The sequence below is a fragment of the Phocoena sinus genome, chromosome 2 (assembly GCF_008692025.1).
Source record: "Phocoena sinus isolate mPhoSin1 chromosome 2, mPhoSin1.pri, whole genome shotgun sequence".
Classification (NCBI taxonomy): Eukaryota; Metazoa; Chordata; class Mammalia; order Artiodactyla; family Phocoenidae; genus Phocoena; species Phocoena sinus.
Window position 1 is genome coordinate 100,315,936 of NC_045764.1, and position 18,650 is coordinate 100,334,585.

The 18,650-nt window shown below is 44.5% G+C and overlaps 1 protein-coding gene across 1 annotated transcript in view; it reads left to right on the forward strand.

Annotated features, from left to right (window-relative positions):
- The window catches only part of RYR3 (ryanodine receptor 3), a 399,907-nt gene that overhangs the window by 13,501 nt on the left and 367,756 nt on the right, over positions 1-18,650 (forward strand). Inside the window, exons 3-10 of the mRNA XM_032621721.1 lie at positions 68-156; positions 4,014-4,168; positions 4,349-4,463; positions 6,384-6,495; positions 11,581-11,689; positions 12,980-13,074; positions 15,965-16,151; positions 18,255-18,276. Of these exons, the coding sequence (XP_032477612.1) occupies positions 68-156; positions 4,014-4,168; positions 4,349-4,463; positions 6,384-6,495; positions 11,581-11,689; positions 12,980-13,074; positions 15,965-16,151; positions 18,255-18,276 (884 nt within the window). The remainder of the gene's footprint in view (positions 1-67; positions 157-4,013; positions 4,169-4,348; positions 4,464-6,383; positions 6,496-11,580; positions 11,690-12,979; positions 13,075-15,964; positions 16,152-18,254; positions 18,277-18,650) is intronic.

An 18,650-nucleotide genomic window follows, 5' to 3' on the forward strand; every position in this document is an offset into this window, starting at 1 on the left:
CCTGAACAACAGGCATAGTGGGAATTCAACTAAGGCTCGAGGACATCCCGTTGGTCTGTTCCTTTAGTTCTTTCTGAGGTGCAGGTTCCCTTGGCAAAGTCCTGTGATGACACTGGAGAACTGGAAACCGTGGCTCCTGACATCAGGGAGCTGCCAGTAAAGAGAAGACTTGAAGGCTAAGAAACAAGGAGCTGCACTCTTGTTGAGCACACTCAAACCCGAGCAACTGGCCAGAGAGGGCAGTCGAGGTGCCTGCTCCTGAGACCCTTTAACCCAGCCAGCTACTCCGTTGCATGTGACATTGGCCCTTTCTTTCTGCCTCCTTCCCCCTCCAGTGGCCTGGCTTAACCAATAACAACTAGAAGTTAAACAGTGACTATATTGGTGCAACAGGCTGAGGTTAAGACCCTGGGCCAGCGAAGCTCATCATTCATTCCTGAGGCATTTACTGGACACTTCCTCTGTGCAAGGCCTTGTTCGAGACACACAGACGAATCAGACATAGTCCGCATCTTCAGGGATCTTACAGCCAGCAGACGGAGGCAGACAAACCTGCAATTAGGGTACAAAGTAATAAACGCAAGGCCAGAGGTGTGCAGGGAGTCCTCTGGAAGCACAGTGGTGGGCCTTTCCAGATCATAAGTCTCAGGAAATAGGGAGTGTGATGGAGACAAGTGTTCCAGGCCAAAACACCAGCCTGTGCAAAGGCTCAGAGGTAAGAGGAAAGCATGGCACTTCAGTACTAGCTCCAGAGGGCTGAAGTTTAGCATTTGGTGGAGGGGAGTGAAACAGAAAGCCCGGCTCGGGAAGGAATCTATTGTGATCCTAGGGGCCTAAATCAAGGCAGGAGCAGTGGGAATGGAGAGGAGGGGAGGAGGAAAGGAAACTCTAACTGGGTATGTGAGAGAGGAGCTGTGGGTGCCTTCCAGCCTCCTGCCATGGGTGTGTGCGTGAATGCCGGTACCTGTCCGCCCGTACAGGGGGTGCAGAAGGAGCAAGTCTGGGAAAGGAAGGATAATGAGATGCTTTGGATGAATTGACTTGTGGTGTGTCAGGGACATCCAAATGGAGATGACCATTTCATTCATTCTAACGCGGGGGCCTGGGAGATCGAGGGGGCGTAAGTGAAGGAGGTGTGAGTCGAAACCGGTGACTTGGATGGAGTTACTCGGTAAATAGTACAAGCAGACAGAAGCCTGAGGAACTCCCAACTCTCAAGGCGTGAGAGAGGCTGAATGAGAGGGGAGATGATGGAAACGCACTGGGAGAGTCGTGCGTTGCCTTAGAAGCCAAAAGAGAAAACGTTTCCAGAAAAATGAAGAGATTCGCAGTGCCCATGGCCACATAGGCCAAGAAAGACAAAGTCAGAAAAGATCCTCCAGATATGACAAATAGGAGGTTACTGGTGACCTAAAGTGAGAGCAACTGGCTGCGGGAGCAGAGAGAATATCACACATTATTGAATAAATGGATGAGGCTTTGTCACATTGTCACAAGGGGCAGACCCCAGGAATCCGGGTCTCTGGATGTTGGTTCTAGACAAAAGTATTAGGCACAACTGCCTACCTTGTTAAACAAGAGAGCAACGAAAATACTTTATTGCCTATTTATTTGCACATAATGCCATGCTAAACAGAGGACAGGGAGAATTAAACACAGTTTATGCATTTTTTGTGCAGCTCACATCAAGTGCATGAGTATCGAGGTGCTAAAATTGGGTAAATCGACCAAAAATAATCTTATTTTAATGGCTATTTCCGCAGAGTTGTGTTCTTACAGAATTCCAATCACAAGATACTTTAAACACTCCCAGAGGAGATGTTTCTGTATTCCGTTTGTAAATAACTGTAATCCAATCTTGATAATTTATGGTCGTGTTTAACCCTCACTTTCAGTAAGACCTTCCTCATCTCATTTTAGTCTTTTCTGCTATATCTTTAGGGCTCTCCTGTCTCATTCTGACCTCAGTGGATAACAAATGGTTACCTCTTCCACATATCAATCCTGCCTATCCTTGCAGATGAATAATAAATTTCCTTCCTACTTGGAATTCCCCAGGCCAAATAACTCTAATAAAGCCTAAAGAATTGATCTCACAGAATACCAAGAGGATTAACTAGTTAACAAGTACTGGCTGCGGGTAGGCAGAGCAGGGTAGCACATGACAGAGGAGGTTTTTAATTTGGAAAGAGAAGGGTGCAAAATAGTATTCAATATTACATCTTTCGGTAGCTTTTTATGATATCTTTTGGAGCTTCACATGTGAATTTTCCCCCTCATTGGTGTGAATGAACTCCCAAGAAGTTTGGATTCAATGACTGCTGAGGTGCTTCTCCTCTAAACATGCTATGATTCCACGTAGACCACTTTTCCTCCCCTTATCTTGGTCTGAAGGGATATTTGCACAGGAGAACCTGGTCATGGCAATGCAGGGAAGAGTGAGGGCATGTGTACTTTCTTAGCATTTTGCTGGTAGAGATGGATACTGCTTTGGGTTGTTCCTGGTGTGGTCTGCTCTGTACAGTTTAAGTCAGTCAAGGCTGAATCAAAAAATCATCAGAACTACAATTAGTTGCAACTGTAGGATAAAATAGGGGCCTTTCTGTATCGTTGATCTGCTTCATAAAAAAGAAAACTAATAGAATAATAATTATGTATACATAATATTGTAAATCACCTATACTTCAGTTTTTCTTCAGAAATGTACTTAATCCCTTCTAATATCTTTTATTTATTTATTACTTTTTTTTTTGCGGTACGTGGGCCTCTCAGTGCTGTGGCCTCTCCCACTGTGGAGCACAGGCTCCGGACGCGCAGGCTCAGCGGCCATGGCTCACGGGCCCAGCCGCTCCGTGGCATTTGGGATCCTCCCGGACCAGGGCACGAACCCACGTCCCCTGCATCGGCAGATGGACTCTCAACCACTGCACCACCAGGGAAGCCCCTATTTATTACTTTTTAATTGAAGTATGGTTGATTCCATGTCATGCTAGTTTCAGGTGGATATCACATGATTCAGTTATATATACATATATACATATGTTCTGATCCTTTCCCATACAGGTTATTACAAAATATTGAGTAGAGTTCCCTGTGCTCTACAGTAGGTCCTTGGTTATCTATTTTATATATAGCAGTGTGTATATATTAATCCCAACCTCCTAATTTCCCAACCACCTATTTTTTAATTTTTAAAAAGCCAAAATAATAAAAGCAGTGGATAGTGATGCTTAGCTCTAAGTCAACTCAGTGTTTTACAACTGAAAATTATTAAAGGAAAGGTTCTTGATCCCTGGGACCATAAATATTGCAGTGACTAGACTTCTGCTTGTGTTCAACACATCCATAGCCACCTATAGATGAGCTGTGATTTCAAAAGTTTGTTTGAAATACATTTACTTCTAAGTCACACAAATTACTTAGCACTGTGTGATCCCAACCATAAATATTCCTCACCTTTAGGGAAGAAGACTAACATGGCGCTCCCTATTGCCAGGTAGAAAAAAATACGTGCCAAAGAAAAAGATGGATACCTGTTAGCTTTGGAACATCGTTTAGATATGCTGACTCCTGCCACTGAGAAGGAACTGTGTTACTGAGGAGGGGTGGAGAGAACTTGCTTCTCTTCCAAAATTGGCCACTGGGCAACTCTGAACTGTTCCCTTATATGTTTTGAGGCTCGGTTGTCCCTAGCTGCAAAGCACTTCCGTTTCTTTAGGGAATGTAAAGAGTGTTATTCATTCAAAATGGTTTTGCTTGCTCTTCGTTGAAGTTATCAGAAAGTCACTCACCCTTGTCAAGGAGGGGTTTGGGAGTGGGTTGGGGAAAGGAGAGAAAAGAGCCACAGGTGTCATGGCATAGATAGTGTCAGGTACATTGAGAACATTCAATAAGTACTCGCTGGTTTGTTGGCAAGCTTTCTGTTTCAAACTTCTCATGCATTGTGAACTTATCATTCCCTAGTTTTGGAGGAGTCTGCGAGATATTAGTTTCTCCTGGTGATTCGCTTATAGCTGACCGATCATCTTCCTAGTCGCCTGTACTCAGGGAGAAGGAGTACCATGAGGCAACGTTATAAAGGCCTAGCAGAAAAGAGAAAAAAGGAATCAGGCTATGTTGTAGAGGAGCACACCTGCCCTGCCGAGGGGCCCGCAGATGACAGCCTTTGGTGACTGGAGGGTCTTGGGTCAGCCGTGGCCTCGCTTTTGGAGCCTTGATGTAAAGGAAATGAGGATACCTGATCTTTCCCCCAGGATTTTCCTTTTATCACGCCCAGAACTCACTTACTTTTCCCCTGTGATTCCATACCTGTATGAGGGTATCTGCCGGCCGCCTCTGACTTCCCTAGTTGTCACCTCCGACCTGAGTCTGGAAAGGAGTTCTCCACCCTCGCTGTGCATCAGTCACCTGGGGAGACCTGCACCCAGCGCCCTTCCCTAGAGATTCCCATCATTTGGATCCGGGTAGGCCCCGGTATCCGCATATTTTAAAAGCTTTCCAGGTGATTCTCATGTTCACGTGTGGTTGAGTGCCACCGCTTTGCAGCAGAGGTAGGTTTGTTTTTTTCCTGTTGACTCGTCAAAGTGAGAAAAATTCGGGACAAAACAATACGGAATAAAAATGAGCTATTTCTTTCTTTTCTCTCTCATCAAGAAAGGCTAGGCTTTGTGTCCTGGAGATCTGGGGCTTTCTTTTGCTCTGAGGACTTTTCTTTCCCAAAGTCTCTTGGAGATGAAAATTTGAGTGGTCCTAGTAGGGGATGGGTCCCGAGACTTGGACAGGGTGAGGCTAAGTTGCCAAGCCTGGCGAAGCCTTGCTTTGGAGGCTGGAGAGAAGGGCATGGCAGGGGCTTCGTAGGTAGCAGAGACCTTCAGCCCTGCCCATGTACTACCCAGGAGATGGTAGGGTGATGGAGATCAAGATGCTGATCCTGAAACACCAAGAACTTGGGGACCACAGTCTCTGTGCCTAAGAAGGGTTAAGAACTACTGGATCCCTGCCAGCAAATGGACCACACAGACTTAGAAAATGAGCATCTTGGCAGCAATCTTGATGGACTTAGGACCAGCTGCTTTGCTCCAAATTTTGTGGACTATATAAATCTCCTGGGATTGTTACCCAGCCCTGTGGAGGGGAAAGCTTCCCTGAACATGACTGAGATTGAAATTATTGCAAGTCAGGATTCAGAGCCAGACATTACTATATTTAGAAAAAAAGGCAATATGGCATTTTTTTATATATATATGAGGGATGTGGAATAAATACTACTCTGTGTAACAAAAGGAATTAAGCAATCCAATTAAATAACCCCATCTCATATGCTTTTAATTTTATTGGGTTTTCATTAGATTTTGGTTTGGCCAAGAACTCTGAGGACTTTTGCTGCAGAAGGGCACTTGCATTTTCTAAGGCTGTTCATAGAACGTAGTGCTCTCTGGAATTTAAAAAAAAAAGTCTCCGCAGGATTTAGGGGCGGCAGTGGTAGTGAATGGTGGAGGTGGAGTGTGGACAGAAAGAATGACCCTGGGGTTTGAAGTTCTATTTGCACTTGACTAAGATCAAGAAACAATTGGGTGTTTATCCTTTATTTAAGAAAGAGGAAGCTACCCCTTCAATGAAAGTCTTCCAGCTGCAACCACCCACCTGCCACCAGCCCCGGTAACGTGAGAAATTGAAAAAACAGCATTGCTAAGTGGGAGTCGTGTCAATTATTAAATTACTGAACTGCTTTCTTCACCAAGGAGCCTCCGTATAGTGGGAAGAATGTGGGTTTTGGAGTCACACAGAGCAAGATTGAAATCCCCACTTGCTAGCGCTGATGCATTTTTGTCTTCTCAGGACCTAGCAGTGCATGGCGTATATAATAGGCATTAATAAATACTTCATAAATTAATGAATAATGCATGAACGAAAGCAATAGCTATCTGACTGCAGGCCATTACTTACCACATCTGAACCTATGCCCAAGTGGCTTTACCTGTAGGACAGGCATACTGATGACTAACGTGATGAGGTTTTTGAAATTTTATAAAATATGAAGTTTTTCAACCTGTGCCTGGTAGGGTCTCCTTATATTTCATTCGCCTGCTAGCACACACCTTCCCTCAGCACCGTGTATTCGCTGATGTGTGATAGGAAGAGCCTCACTGAATTGAAACCATCAAGTATGGGAAATTGTTGCACACAGGAGCCAACTTTTAACCCCAGACTAGACTCTGAGAACTAAACACTGAGTCCTGCCCCAGGAGGATGTGTTAGAGTGAATCCCTGTTAGTAGGAACAGGCTCGGCTCAGCTTGGCTTGGCTTTCATGGGTCCTCCGTCTCTTCGTGAGGTGTGCCTTATGATCCCCGACAGTGTCTGGTTTTGATTCCTGACTTTTAGGTACTCGTGGCCTACAGCTTTTTACTCCGATTGACCAACCGTTCTGACCCACTGTTTCTTCTCACCTTCATGATTTTCATTCAACAAGCCTCTGTGGCATGTTGGCCACGTGGTAGGTGTTAGGGATACCACACAAACAAGGTGGAGATGAGCAGATGTAATCCTTGCCTTCCAAGCAGGAAAAAAAATCTGGTGAGAGGGGATTTCAATAAGAAATCCAAAAGGGGGTACGTTCTCTGATAGAAGCCCATACACAGGAGCTCAGCCTGGACAGAAAAGGCGTCAGGGAGGAGGGAGAAGTATCTCAAATATTCCTGGGTTCTTTTGTCTTACTCAGATTCCTCTCGTCCTCAATTATATTATCCTCTCTGCAAACCACTACCACAGAAAGCCCATTTGAGCCAATCTATATGACGATATAGTCAGCCACTTAGATTGGGGGCTCCAGGAGGGCAGATGCTTTGCCTTTCACTCCAGGCCATGAAACAGAATCTGGTGCGTCAGTAGGCACACAAATATTTCTTGAATGATTGTATGTAAGCTGGAAGACATGGATAACTTTTTAAAGAAACTAGTCCCGGACAGTTCATAGGGCTTTATGCACCATTAAACTATGAAAACACTTCTTTTGCCTTTAAGTGATCTATTTTCAAAGACTTAGCCATCTAAATGTCAGCACATAAATTCCATTATAACCTACTGGCTTCATCAAGCATCCTTTTCAAAAAAGCAACAGTGTTCCCCAGCTATTAGATTGTGTATGGAAATTGCTGGATGCTTTGTTCTTGCTTTCAGATACAACATCTGTCAGTAAGTTGGAGTGATTATGGACACACACAGAGTATTCAAGTGTATCTTACATGTAGGATACTTGAGTTTTGTTTGCTTTTTCTACAAATCTTAAAGGGGAAAATTTCAGACAGCTCCCTGTCTGAGGCACTGCCTTACGCTAGTAGAGAGAAACTCAAAAGTTAGTTTATGTCCCAGAAACAGAAACAGATGGTCCTGTGACCCACTCCCCTGAGCGCAGGGATTGTTAGAAGATTTGACTTAAAAGGGGTTGGCTGTCAAGGGTGAATTGCATGGCGTAGGGAAGGCATTATGCCTCAAGTCAGAAGCCACAGATCCCAGAACCAATGACAAAAGCAAAGGAAATTGACCTAAAGGATAGATCTGATAACATAAACACGCAGGTATCGTTGCACAATTCATCAAGGTCTCTCAGTAGTGCTGTTGGTAGAATCAGAATTGGATACTCTGTGCCTTTCTGGGGTTACGGTGCTCAGGGTGTATCAAGATGGAGAAGGTGTGCAAACCCATCAGCTGTTATAATACAAACACGGGAAGTTGAAGTGCGCTGGTCAAACCCCCTTTTTTTTTTAAATTAAAAAATTTTTTTATTTTATATTGGAGTATAGTTGACTTACAATATTGTGTTAGTTTCCGGTGTACAGCAAAGTGATTCATTTCTACCTATACATGTATCTATTCTTTTTCAGATTCTTTTCTCATATAGGTTATTACAGAATAGAATATGGAATAGAGTTCTCTGTGCTATACAGTAGGTCCTTGTTGTTTATCTGTTTTATATATAGTAGTGTGTATATGTCAATCCCAAACTTCTAATTTATCCCTCCCCACTCCCTTTTCACTTTGGTAACCATAAGTTTGTTTTCTAAGTCTGTGAGTCTGTTTCTGTTTTGTAAATAAGTTCATTTGTATCATTTTTTTAGACTCCACATATAAGTGATATCATATGACATTTGTCTTTGTCTGACTTACTTCACTTAGTATGAAAGTCTCTAAGTCCATGCTGTTGCTTCCAATGGCATTACTTCATTCTTTTTTATGGCTGAGTAATATCCCATTGTATATATGTATCACATCTTCTTTATCCATTCCTCTGTTGATGGACACTTAGGCTGCTTCCATGTCTTAGCTATAGTGCTGCTATGAACATTGGGGTGCATGTCTCTTTTTGAATTATGGTTTTCTCTGGATATATGCCCAGCAGTGGGATTGAAGGATCATACAGTAGCTCTCTTTTTAGTTTTTTAAGGAACCTCCATACTGTTCCATAGTGGCTGCATCAGTTTACATTCCCACCTTTTTAAAATTAGGTTCAGAGCAATGTTAGATCCAGAGACTTCCCTGCCACCACTATTATCGACCCTTGCTCCCTCTTAGGTTAGACATCTAACGTCATGATTTGTTTTAGTGTTCTAGCTTTTTCCCACTCGCTCTTCATCCAGGCTGAGGTGGCTAAAGAAGAAAGAAAGCAAAGGGGTGTGTGTATGCTCCCAGGTGTGGTCACTGGTGTAGGGGAGAAGGATTCAAAATATCAAGCTACAAATAATTTTATTAAAACAAAGCAAAACCCTTCCTGTGGGGCCTGAAATTCCCTTGGTACCAACTAGATCATTATTTTTCTATCCTGTGAGAATCGAAAATTTAAATAAATTGACCATTATTTCTAGGAGAAGATATCATAGGTCACTGCATTCTTCCGTGTCGCATAGCAGCATGTTCTCTCTGAGAGGGACTTAATTGCATATGGGAACCCTAGTGCCTGCGAATCTCCCTAATAAATTCAGGGAAGGCTTTCCTCTTTGCCTTCTTCTCTGCAAGTTCCAAAGGGACCAAGCCATGGGGGAGGCTGAGTCGATTTTATCATCAGACTTCAAATTCAGCCTTCTCGGCGATGGGAAAAGTTATAAAGAGGAAACAGGACACTTCTTTCGGTTGCTGGAGCAGAGAGGGCCAGAGGGTTGTAGGCTGTGGGTTGCTTCTTTTGTCTGTCAGCCCTTAACATAAGCAATTCTAGCCGAAACCGAGGAATGTTTGGACGCTTCCTGTAAAGGAGTAAAAGGGTGTGATGAATTCATCCGTTTTGGAGGGCACTGTATTTAATAGGAAATAAAACCACTAGTCTTTTATTTGGTGGCTGAGTGCCCACCTGTACCAGGCACTGTTCTGGCCATTGGAGATACAGTGGTGAGCAAAACAGTATTCATGGAGGTTACGTTCTAATGAAGGAGGAAAGAGATAAGAAACGAACAAGCACATGTTCTTAGGTGGTAAGTGCTAGTGCAGAAAGAAGGAAGATTGAGCAAAATGGGGGGTGCAGAGTGGGAATGGGGTTGTAACTTTATATTATCGGAGAGGCCTGGGAAGGCCTCTCTGATAAACTGACACTGAGCAGACACCTAAAAGAAGTGAGGAAAGGAGCCCTGCAGGGATCTGGGGAAGAACATTCTGGGCAAAGAGAACAGCCAGTGCAAAGGGTTGCGGGGAGGAACATGCTTCAAAAATTTGAGCTCCTAGAAGGAGGCCAGTGCAGCTGAAAGTAAGCAAGCAAAAAGAGTGATAGAAGAGGGATCACGGGCAGGTGGGCCTATTTTTAGGACCTCGTAGGCCACAGTGAGAATTCTGCCTTTTTCCTGAGTAAGACAGAAAGCCACTGGCGAGTTCTGAGTAGTGGAGAGACATGATCTCAGTTAAAAGCCTTCCTCTGCCTACTGTGTCGAAAAGAGATACGAGTGGGGAATAAGTTCAGAGGTGATTGCAGTAATGGTGACAAGAGGCGATGGCATGACCAGGTGGTGGTGGTGAAGAGGATGCAAGATGGTCCAATCAGATGTATTTTAAGGTAGAATTGGGTGGGATTTGTTGCTGGTGTGAAAGTGAGGTGAGAAAAAAGAGGAATCAGTATGACTTAAAGGTTCTTCTTTTGCCTGAGCATCTAAAGAATGGAGTTGCCATGTCCTGAGATAGATCACAGGAGGAACGTACAGGGGAGATGATTAGGAATTGGGCATATTAGGCAGTTGGAGATACAAGTCTGGAGCTCAGAGGAGAAGTTTAAGCTGGTGATACAAATTTGAGAGTCATTAATATTAATGACTACCTATGGGTTTTAAAGCCATGAAACCAAATGAGATGACCAGGGAGGGGAGTTCAGATAAAGAAAAGAAGTCTGAGGAATAGTCTGGGAACACAACTCCAGCATTACACAGGCTAAGCCAGCCAAGGAGCCGGAGAAGGAGCTGCTAGTGAATAGGAGCAAAAAGCAAGAGAAAGTCTACCCTATGAACCAAATGATGAGAGTATTTCGAAAAGGGAGGAATGGTAAACTATATCACCTTTGTCTCTTGGGATCCTGTCATTTCCATTTTATTGCATTTCACAGCAACCAATGAGTAGTAAGGAACCAGAGATAGGAGCCATTCCTAAGTTTTGACAGATTGGAAAAACAACGAGTTCCAAAGGTGTAATCATACTAAAACCAAAACAGACAATAGCAACGGCACACCCCTAGAAGTGTTATCCTTAGAGGCACAACGTAATGCAGCCTCTAGAGCTGGACATCAGGCTAGTTAATCTCCTCCCTCAGTCATCACCTTTAGCTTCATAATTTTTTAAATGGGATTAAGAATATTTGTAGGTCTCATAGGGCCATGGTGGAAGCGAACAGGGTATCATAGAGCCTTTTATATATCCCAACGATTTCCATGGGTCTAGTGGCATTCTAGACCCTGCAAGTAAGAAAATACAGAAGTCTCTTTATGGTGCAATTTTTATACATAAATATTTTGTTAATATTATGAGTTGTTTTCAAAATATATGATTCTTTCATTAAATTCACAAATATTTGTGCTTTTCTACTCAGTGCCAGGCACTGAGGATTCACGGGGAAACGAGAGGCCCCCGCGCCTAAGGAGCTTCAACGCTAAGGAAGCAAATAGTTAAAATGATTGACACTTAGAATGTACAGCAGACCGCCAGTGCCATTAATCCTTGTGAAATCATCTGCGATGGTCTCGTCATCCCAATAGCCCACTTATTTTTCATTTAAGAGATGCTTTGGGGTAAAGCCCTAGAATGAGCTCTGTTACCCATGTCTGTATATATTTAGCACGTAGCTCTAACTGTATCAGTTCCCAAAATAGTGCCTGATGTTCAAGATGAGTAGCTAGGCCACATATTCCTTTTTAAAGCAATAAATGGTTATGGATTGTCCTCTGCAGTCATATCTGCACTTAAACGTGGACCATGAAATCTGCTGGACTGCACTCTGTCCCACGTGCTCCTGCGCTTCTCTGTACCTGTGATGTGCACAGCTCACTATGGGGCTGTCATCAGCTGCCTAATGATCTACCTCAAATAGGGCTGTCAGCCATTTTGTTTTGTCCCAAAGAGTCCTTTGCGAATGACCCAGAGAGAAGAGGGAGAGCCAAGGTGCCTCTGGCCATCAACTCCGAGATGGCGAAAACGGACACTCCAGTCCTTGGGCTGGGAGGCAGGGGGTAAGAAAGGAGCAGTAGGGATAGAATAGGCAAACCCCGTTCATTTTCAAGTTCAAAGTTCTTTAGCTAGCAGAGTACAGAAAGAACTTTACTTTGTCAGAGGCGACCTGTGAATCTCAGCAAAGAGAGCTGAAGGCTGTATATTCTTGTTCAGGGACAATCAGTCAACACCAGCACAGGCTCAAGCCATGACGGGAGCAGCTGGTGCTCGTGAACCACATAGCTTGGAGGGATGCTGATATATGATATACCTTGGATTTTAATCTTTTTCTCCCCTCTGCTACAAGTTTGGGGATGATGGTCACTCCTTCCATTGTTATAGTCATGGGACACAGGGAAATTTGGTTTTATTCTTTAGTTCTCCGGCTGTTCTCTCTGGCATTGTGCTCTGTGATTTGGTTACTTTATAAGTTGTATGGCCACGTGAGAGGGCTGGGATATATCTATTTTTATCAACACCATCACCATGGGCCTTAGAGTCTGGAAGACAAGTTTCAGACCTATTGCTAAGGTCAGTCTCTTGGAGTCGAGAGCCAATTTGGCACCATGGTAAAGAGGACAGGCTCCTGATTCATGATATCCTAGGTTCAAGGTCAGAATCTGTCACTTCCACGCTATGCGGTGTTATTAATTAACCTCTGTATGCCTCAGCCGCTTTATCCACAAATAGAGAGAGTATTAGTATCCATCCAAGGGTGGTTGTAAGGATTGAACTGAGATTTTGGAACATGGTGGCACATAATGGCTGTTCATTAGATGGTCATTCATTAAAATTGGCTAATTCCTTAGAGCTTTGGTCTCCTCATTCTTAGAATGGTTGTGTTGATGTGAGTGTTAAATAATCTGGGGGGAAATTTCAGCAGAGTGTCTGGTATAGAGTGAATGGTTATTATTATCAGTAATAATAATAACTAAGCAACAGAAACTAAAAAATTTTGAAATGGACTCCCTCATCATTGCTTATTCCCTATTACTTCGTTATGTCAACGTCTGTTCTCTTTTGATGAGATTACTCAGTTCTGACCCATCAGTGAAGCAGTGACTCTTTCTACACTAACTATTGTTACGTGAGAGTAGAGAAATCTCTTCTTTTAATAGGATTCCATATCCCAATCAGTCAACGTGATTTTACCAAACGCATTATGTTCCCAGCTTGGCTGGGGGAGCAGTTTTCTGCTCTCGCAGAGTTTGTAAATAACTGGGGTTACAAGGTGAAAACACGCCCATTCAATAAATTATAACTGGGTGTATAGTGTGTATAAGGTGCCGTGTTTGTGAGTATCCTGATAGGTGTAAACTTGAACCAGATGGGGATCCTGCCCTCAAGGGGTACAAAGTCAACCGAGAGGAGCTGAGAGAGACCATGGATATAGAGCCTGGACTGGGTACCAGGCTCTACCCCTTGCCACCGTGAGACCTTAGGCAAGTTGCTTAACTGCTCTGCACAGGGCCTTCTCATTTGTCAGATAGAGATTACAGTAGTACCTACATCGTAATGTTGATGCGAAGCTTAAATGGGTTACTGTGCGTAAAGCACAGCGCCTGTTACACAGTCAGAGATTAGCAAACGTGAGGCATTTCCAAATATAACATGGAGCTGGGGATAAGACGTGCATATGGACAATCGTAGTGCAAGAGTAGGGTGATAATTGCTATGGAAGTTCGGCAGGAGAGGTGACATGACCTGGGCTTCATAAAGAATGTGGTATTTGAGCCAAGCGTGGGAGGCTAGGGAATCTATGAACTTGGAAAAATAGGGCAAATCATGGCAGCTTTAGAATTAGAGACAGCATGAGTAAGGGCATGGAGGTAAAGAAGGCCAGGGACGTCTGTAGGGAAGAACTTGGGAAGATAAGCTGGAAGGTGAAGGTCCTCATATGCTAGTTCAAGAAATTTATATTTGTTTTATGGATAGTGTAGAGAGTCATAGTGGATTTTCAGCAGGAAAATGATAAGGTAGGAGCTATGCCTCCAGGAACAGACCAGAGGAAGAATGTTCTGGGTGTTGTTATAGCCTTGTCCTGGGCTCTAGAACTCCAGTCTCTCCTTCCTCTGGCCCATTTGCTGTAAGACAGGAGGGAGAGGAGGCTCATAGATAGACAGGGGGTGATGATGCTGAGCGTGGACTGCAGAGGGGTTGGATGTGTCATGAACAAACACAGGAAACATAAAATAAGAGTAGATGGAAAAGGAAGCCTTTTGATACATTGGGACATATTGCTTTGAGGTGTTGATAAGTCTGTGGATCAACCTAGGAATAGGTGGAGGTTTGGGACCTTGGGATGCCTTCAGGTTGGAGGTACAGATGGCATAACGACTTCTCAGAATAAAACTGGAAGCCTGAAGAATGGATGGGATTGCTAAGGGAAAATGACAAAGACCTATCCTTGGGTGATCCCTATATTTAGGGGTAGCTGGAGAAAGGGAACATGGGAAGGATCCATTGGAAAGGTAGGAGAACTTAGGAGAATACAGAGTCGAATGAAGGAATGGAGGGATTTCAAGAAGGAGCATTTCATGGAGGCCGAGCAAGACTTATTTGGGAGGCAGTAGGCAATAGGAATGGAGGAGAGATAAGGTTAGAGGTGAAAGGGAGAACTCAACAGTGGTGGGGAGGGACGCTTTTAAAGCCAGACAGAGGGCTTCCTTGGTGGCGCAGTGGTTAAGAATCCGCCTGCCAATGCGGGGGACATGGGTTCGAGCCCTGGTCCGGGAAGACCCCACATGCTGCGGAGCAACTAAGCCCGTGTGCCACAACTACTGAGCCTGCGCTCCAGAGCCCATGAGCCACAACTCCTGAAGCCCAGCGCCTGGAGCCTGTGCTCTGCAACAAAAGAAGCCACCGCAATGAGAAGCCCGTGCACCGCAAGGAAGAGTAGCCCCGCTCACCGCAACTAGAGAAAGCCCGCGCGCAGCAACAAAGACCCAACGCAGCCAAAAATAAATAAATAAAATAAATAATAATTCTTAAAAAAAAAAAGCTAGGCAGAGACCTTTTGACTTATTTGGTAGAAATCCAGAAACCTTTATGTGATCTTACAGAGATTATTTCCTGGGGACCTAGGGGATTCATACCCCTCACCCTTAAAGACAGAGGCTGGGTCTGAAAGGTCTTACCATTACTGATTATTGTGCCCTCTTACAGATGGAAGGTATTGTTATTTGATATTGACTGTGTTGGATCTGCTATTAAGTCCTACAAAAAAGGACACATTTTATGGTCTGGTTCCAGTGAATAAAGATTCAAACAAGCTGAGAATGCATTACCAAAAAAAAAAAAACCCATAAATTTATAGTAGAACAAAACTTCAAAGTTGTGTTGTTTTCTCTATCAAAAAATCAATCATTTTCCTTGCTGGGGTGGTGGAAATAATGGAGATGGCAGTGCCCTCTTGGAACTAGACGTCTTGATGAAGGGGAAAGCAAGAATAGTGAAAGAGAATGAGAGTGCAAGCAAGCGAGGAGATTGCATCTATAGAGTGAGATGGTCTAGTTTTGGATTTTAGAATTGGAATCATTCTAGGTTATGACAGGGAATGTTCATTAGAGTGTGTTACTAAAACAGAGCAGCAGTCATTAGGTCTAGGTGTTCTTCTTGAATAGATTGTCCACATGAACCTTGAAGCTACTTGAAATGATGGCTGAAGCAGAGTAGAGAAAGGCTGTGGGCTGGGCTTTCAGCTGTCAGCTCCATCATGACAGTATTAACAGATCTCCTCTTATAAAACCTGGTGTGCTCCACGGTAGCCTGGAAGAATTCTGTGCCCTTGGAAGGTAGTCAGTACGTGTGTGGTGAAATCACACAAAAATGTTTATTAAATTTCCTGATTGTCATTAAGAGTCAGATAAGTGGTGGGAGAAGTAACTAGTCTGTTGATAGATTGCCAGAGAAGATGTGGAGATTGCCTATCATGTGTCTCAAACTAGAAGAGTGTTTGTACCTGAGTAGAAGAGGAATGATCTGAGTTGGCATTGGATGTGAGGAGAGCATGAGCTTCTGGGGAGAGGAGATAACAAATGTGGAAGAATTTCCAACCTTCAGTTAAAGGGGCTTCCTTGGAAATGGAGTTATGTGGAAATTCCCAGGTTTGCTTTAAAGCAAAGGGAGAAAGGAAGTGAGATAACAAGAGGGGAGAAAGTATACATCAGTATAGGGATCAATAAACTAGATAGGGCTGGTAACTGGGGGGGACTTGTGGTCTGTGTTTCACTAGGGAGTGAGAGAATTCATGAGATGGGTTAAATTAACTCATCTTATGATTCCAAATGGCGCAGAGATTTCCGGGTCAAGCACTCCAAGGATCCAGATGTCTGTCTTATTGAAGGTTTGTGGAGATAATAGCTGCTGTCTGGAGCGAAGGCAGGTACGGGCTGCCACGCCAGATGGTGTCTGTAGCCAGGTCAGCACGGAGCATACGGTTCCAGACAGCATGTGGAAAAATGCGAAAGTGTTTGGAGAAGGGTGCGTTTGACCCAGAGTCCCACACCACCTGTGTCCCCCACAGTGCTGACTTGGACAGCACCTGTACATGGGTGCTCTTTAGGAAGTGGTTGCTGAGCCAGGGCAATTCTCTCTCTTTTTTTTAAGAAATAAATTTATTTATTTATTTTTTGGCTGTGTTGGGTGTTCATTGCTGTGTGTGGGCTTTCTCTAGTTGCGACGAGCGGGGGCTACTCGTCATTGCAGTGGCTTCTCTCTGTGGTGGAGCACAGGCTCTAGGCACGCGGGCTGCAGTAATTGTGGCTCACGGACTCAGTAGTTGTGGCTCGCGGGCTTAGTTGCTCCGCGGCACGTGGGATCTTCCCAGACCAGGGCTCGAACCCGTGTACCCTGCATTGGCAGGTGGATTCTTAACCACTGCGCCACCAGGGAAGTCCCCAGGGCAGTTCTTTTATTTCATCAGTTGATCGGCAGCCTAGGTTGTGAGGATGTGAGTTATAGCACAGGTCAATTTCAGAAGACAAAGATCCCAAGGCAGCTAGTGCAAGGTGGTTTGGGCACTTTGGGGTGGAAAGAGCATGGGAAAGGAGATCATGGAAAGAGATTCTCTAAGACACATATTGAAAAGAAAACCCTGTCGACTTTCACTAGTTCGTGAAAAGTCTGGTCCATAGAACCACTCCCGTGATTTCCAGATTTTCCTGTTTTCACTGGGGAGTGGTGCGTAGGTGGGAGATATTTAGATATTTCTCAACAGGGGTCCTCTTGACATTTTGGACAGGTAAATTATGCGTTATGAGGACTGCCTCTTGCAGTACAGACCACTGAACGCCCACGGCCACTGTTTTGTAGCACTCGTCCATCAACTCAGAGTACTCCCCCACGGCCTGTGCCCCTTAGGGAGGATGGTATCACCGCTGGTTGCTGTGGGATCTGGGGGAGACTGCCCCCGGGGAAAAACTTCATCCTTGTCAGAGATTTCCCTGAGCCCACATTTTGAGAATAGTGGTATTCTGGAGTTTTCTTCTGTCTCAGTTCAAACGAAGACTGAATTCTGGCTTCACTAGACACAGAGGCTTGAATTTATTACTGACTCAATTTAGTGATGAACAGTGACATTTCAGTGCTAGTGAAAGTGTGGAGCTTTTTTTTATTCCCTCAGTCTGCACCTCGTATGTCTGTGGTTTGTGGCTTCTCGAATTTCCCTGCTGCCCCTAGCCAATCCCTGGGCACCTACAGCCATCTTTCTGGGGGTTGGTTCTATTGACTCTCTTCATGTTCCCACCAAGTAGAGGATTTCATTTTTCCACATGACCACATATGCTGTAGACACAGGTGAAGAAAAACCGTGCCCATTTAGTATGCCTTTCCAATACTCCAGGACAGACACTAACACCGGGGACATGGGAGTGAGACGGGGAACAGAACAGCCATTGCTAAGGAGAAAGCTCCACCTGGTGCTTCTCTGGTTACTCTTTTTTTTTTTTTTTTTAACATCTTTATTGGGGTATAATTGCTTTACAGTGGTGTGTTGGTTTCTGCTTTATAACAAAGTGAATCAGTTATACATATGTTCCCATATCTCTTCCCTCTTGCATCTCCCTCCTTCCCACCCTCCCTATCCCACCCCTCCAGGCGGTCACAAAGCACCAAGCTGATCTCCCTGTGCTATGCGGCCGCTTCCCACTAGCTATCTACCTTACGTTTTGTAGTGTATATATGTCCATTAACTTCACCATGCATGGAAATCTTTTTGATGTTTGCAACCCAAAGTCAGGCGGTAGCCGAGAGAGAGCTTGTGGACTGACAGGTGGGAGGAGTAAGGAGGGAGTTGTTGGTAAGGAGAAGGTTTTCGTCTCCGCCTCAGGCAGGGTTGAGCACGAGGTGAGCATATTAGTGTAAATGGAGGTCAGCCTCATTTCTGTACCATCAACCAGAGGAATGCCATTCAAACAAGGTGTCTGCAGTTAGAGGAGGGCTGCTTTTGAGACTGATGCCTCCTTGGGAATCCAGAGTGGCTCCCCCACTCGGCCTTCAGCATCTCCTTCCAGCCTGGCTCCTCCAGGTTTCTTTCTGTCTTCCTTTCCCATATGTCTGACACCCATCTGCTGCCTCTCTCCACAGCCTCCTCTGTCACCTCCGGCAGGTGCGTTATCACTGCATGCACCCCCTCCCCCCGACAACACACGTCTCTTCTCTCCCTGACATAAAATGGACTTTCCCTCCACAAATCCCACCTCCCTCAGATCTCTGCTGTTGTCTCTGTCTCCCTCCATCTCACCTCATTGTTTCTTTGGTGAGATCGCTTAGGTTTACTTTCACGTTCACTCAAGTGTTGTAACCAACTGCTTGCTTGGATGGTGGGCAGTTTGTACATTTCACAAGTGAGGCTCACGCTGTGTATTTAAGTAGTACCTCTGTTCCATGTACTTGCTCTCTCTGACGCCACCCCAGATTTGAGGAGAGTCCTAACTCAAGGGAGGAGCTCGGTTGTGCCATGAGAAGAACGAAGTCTCCTTT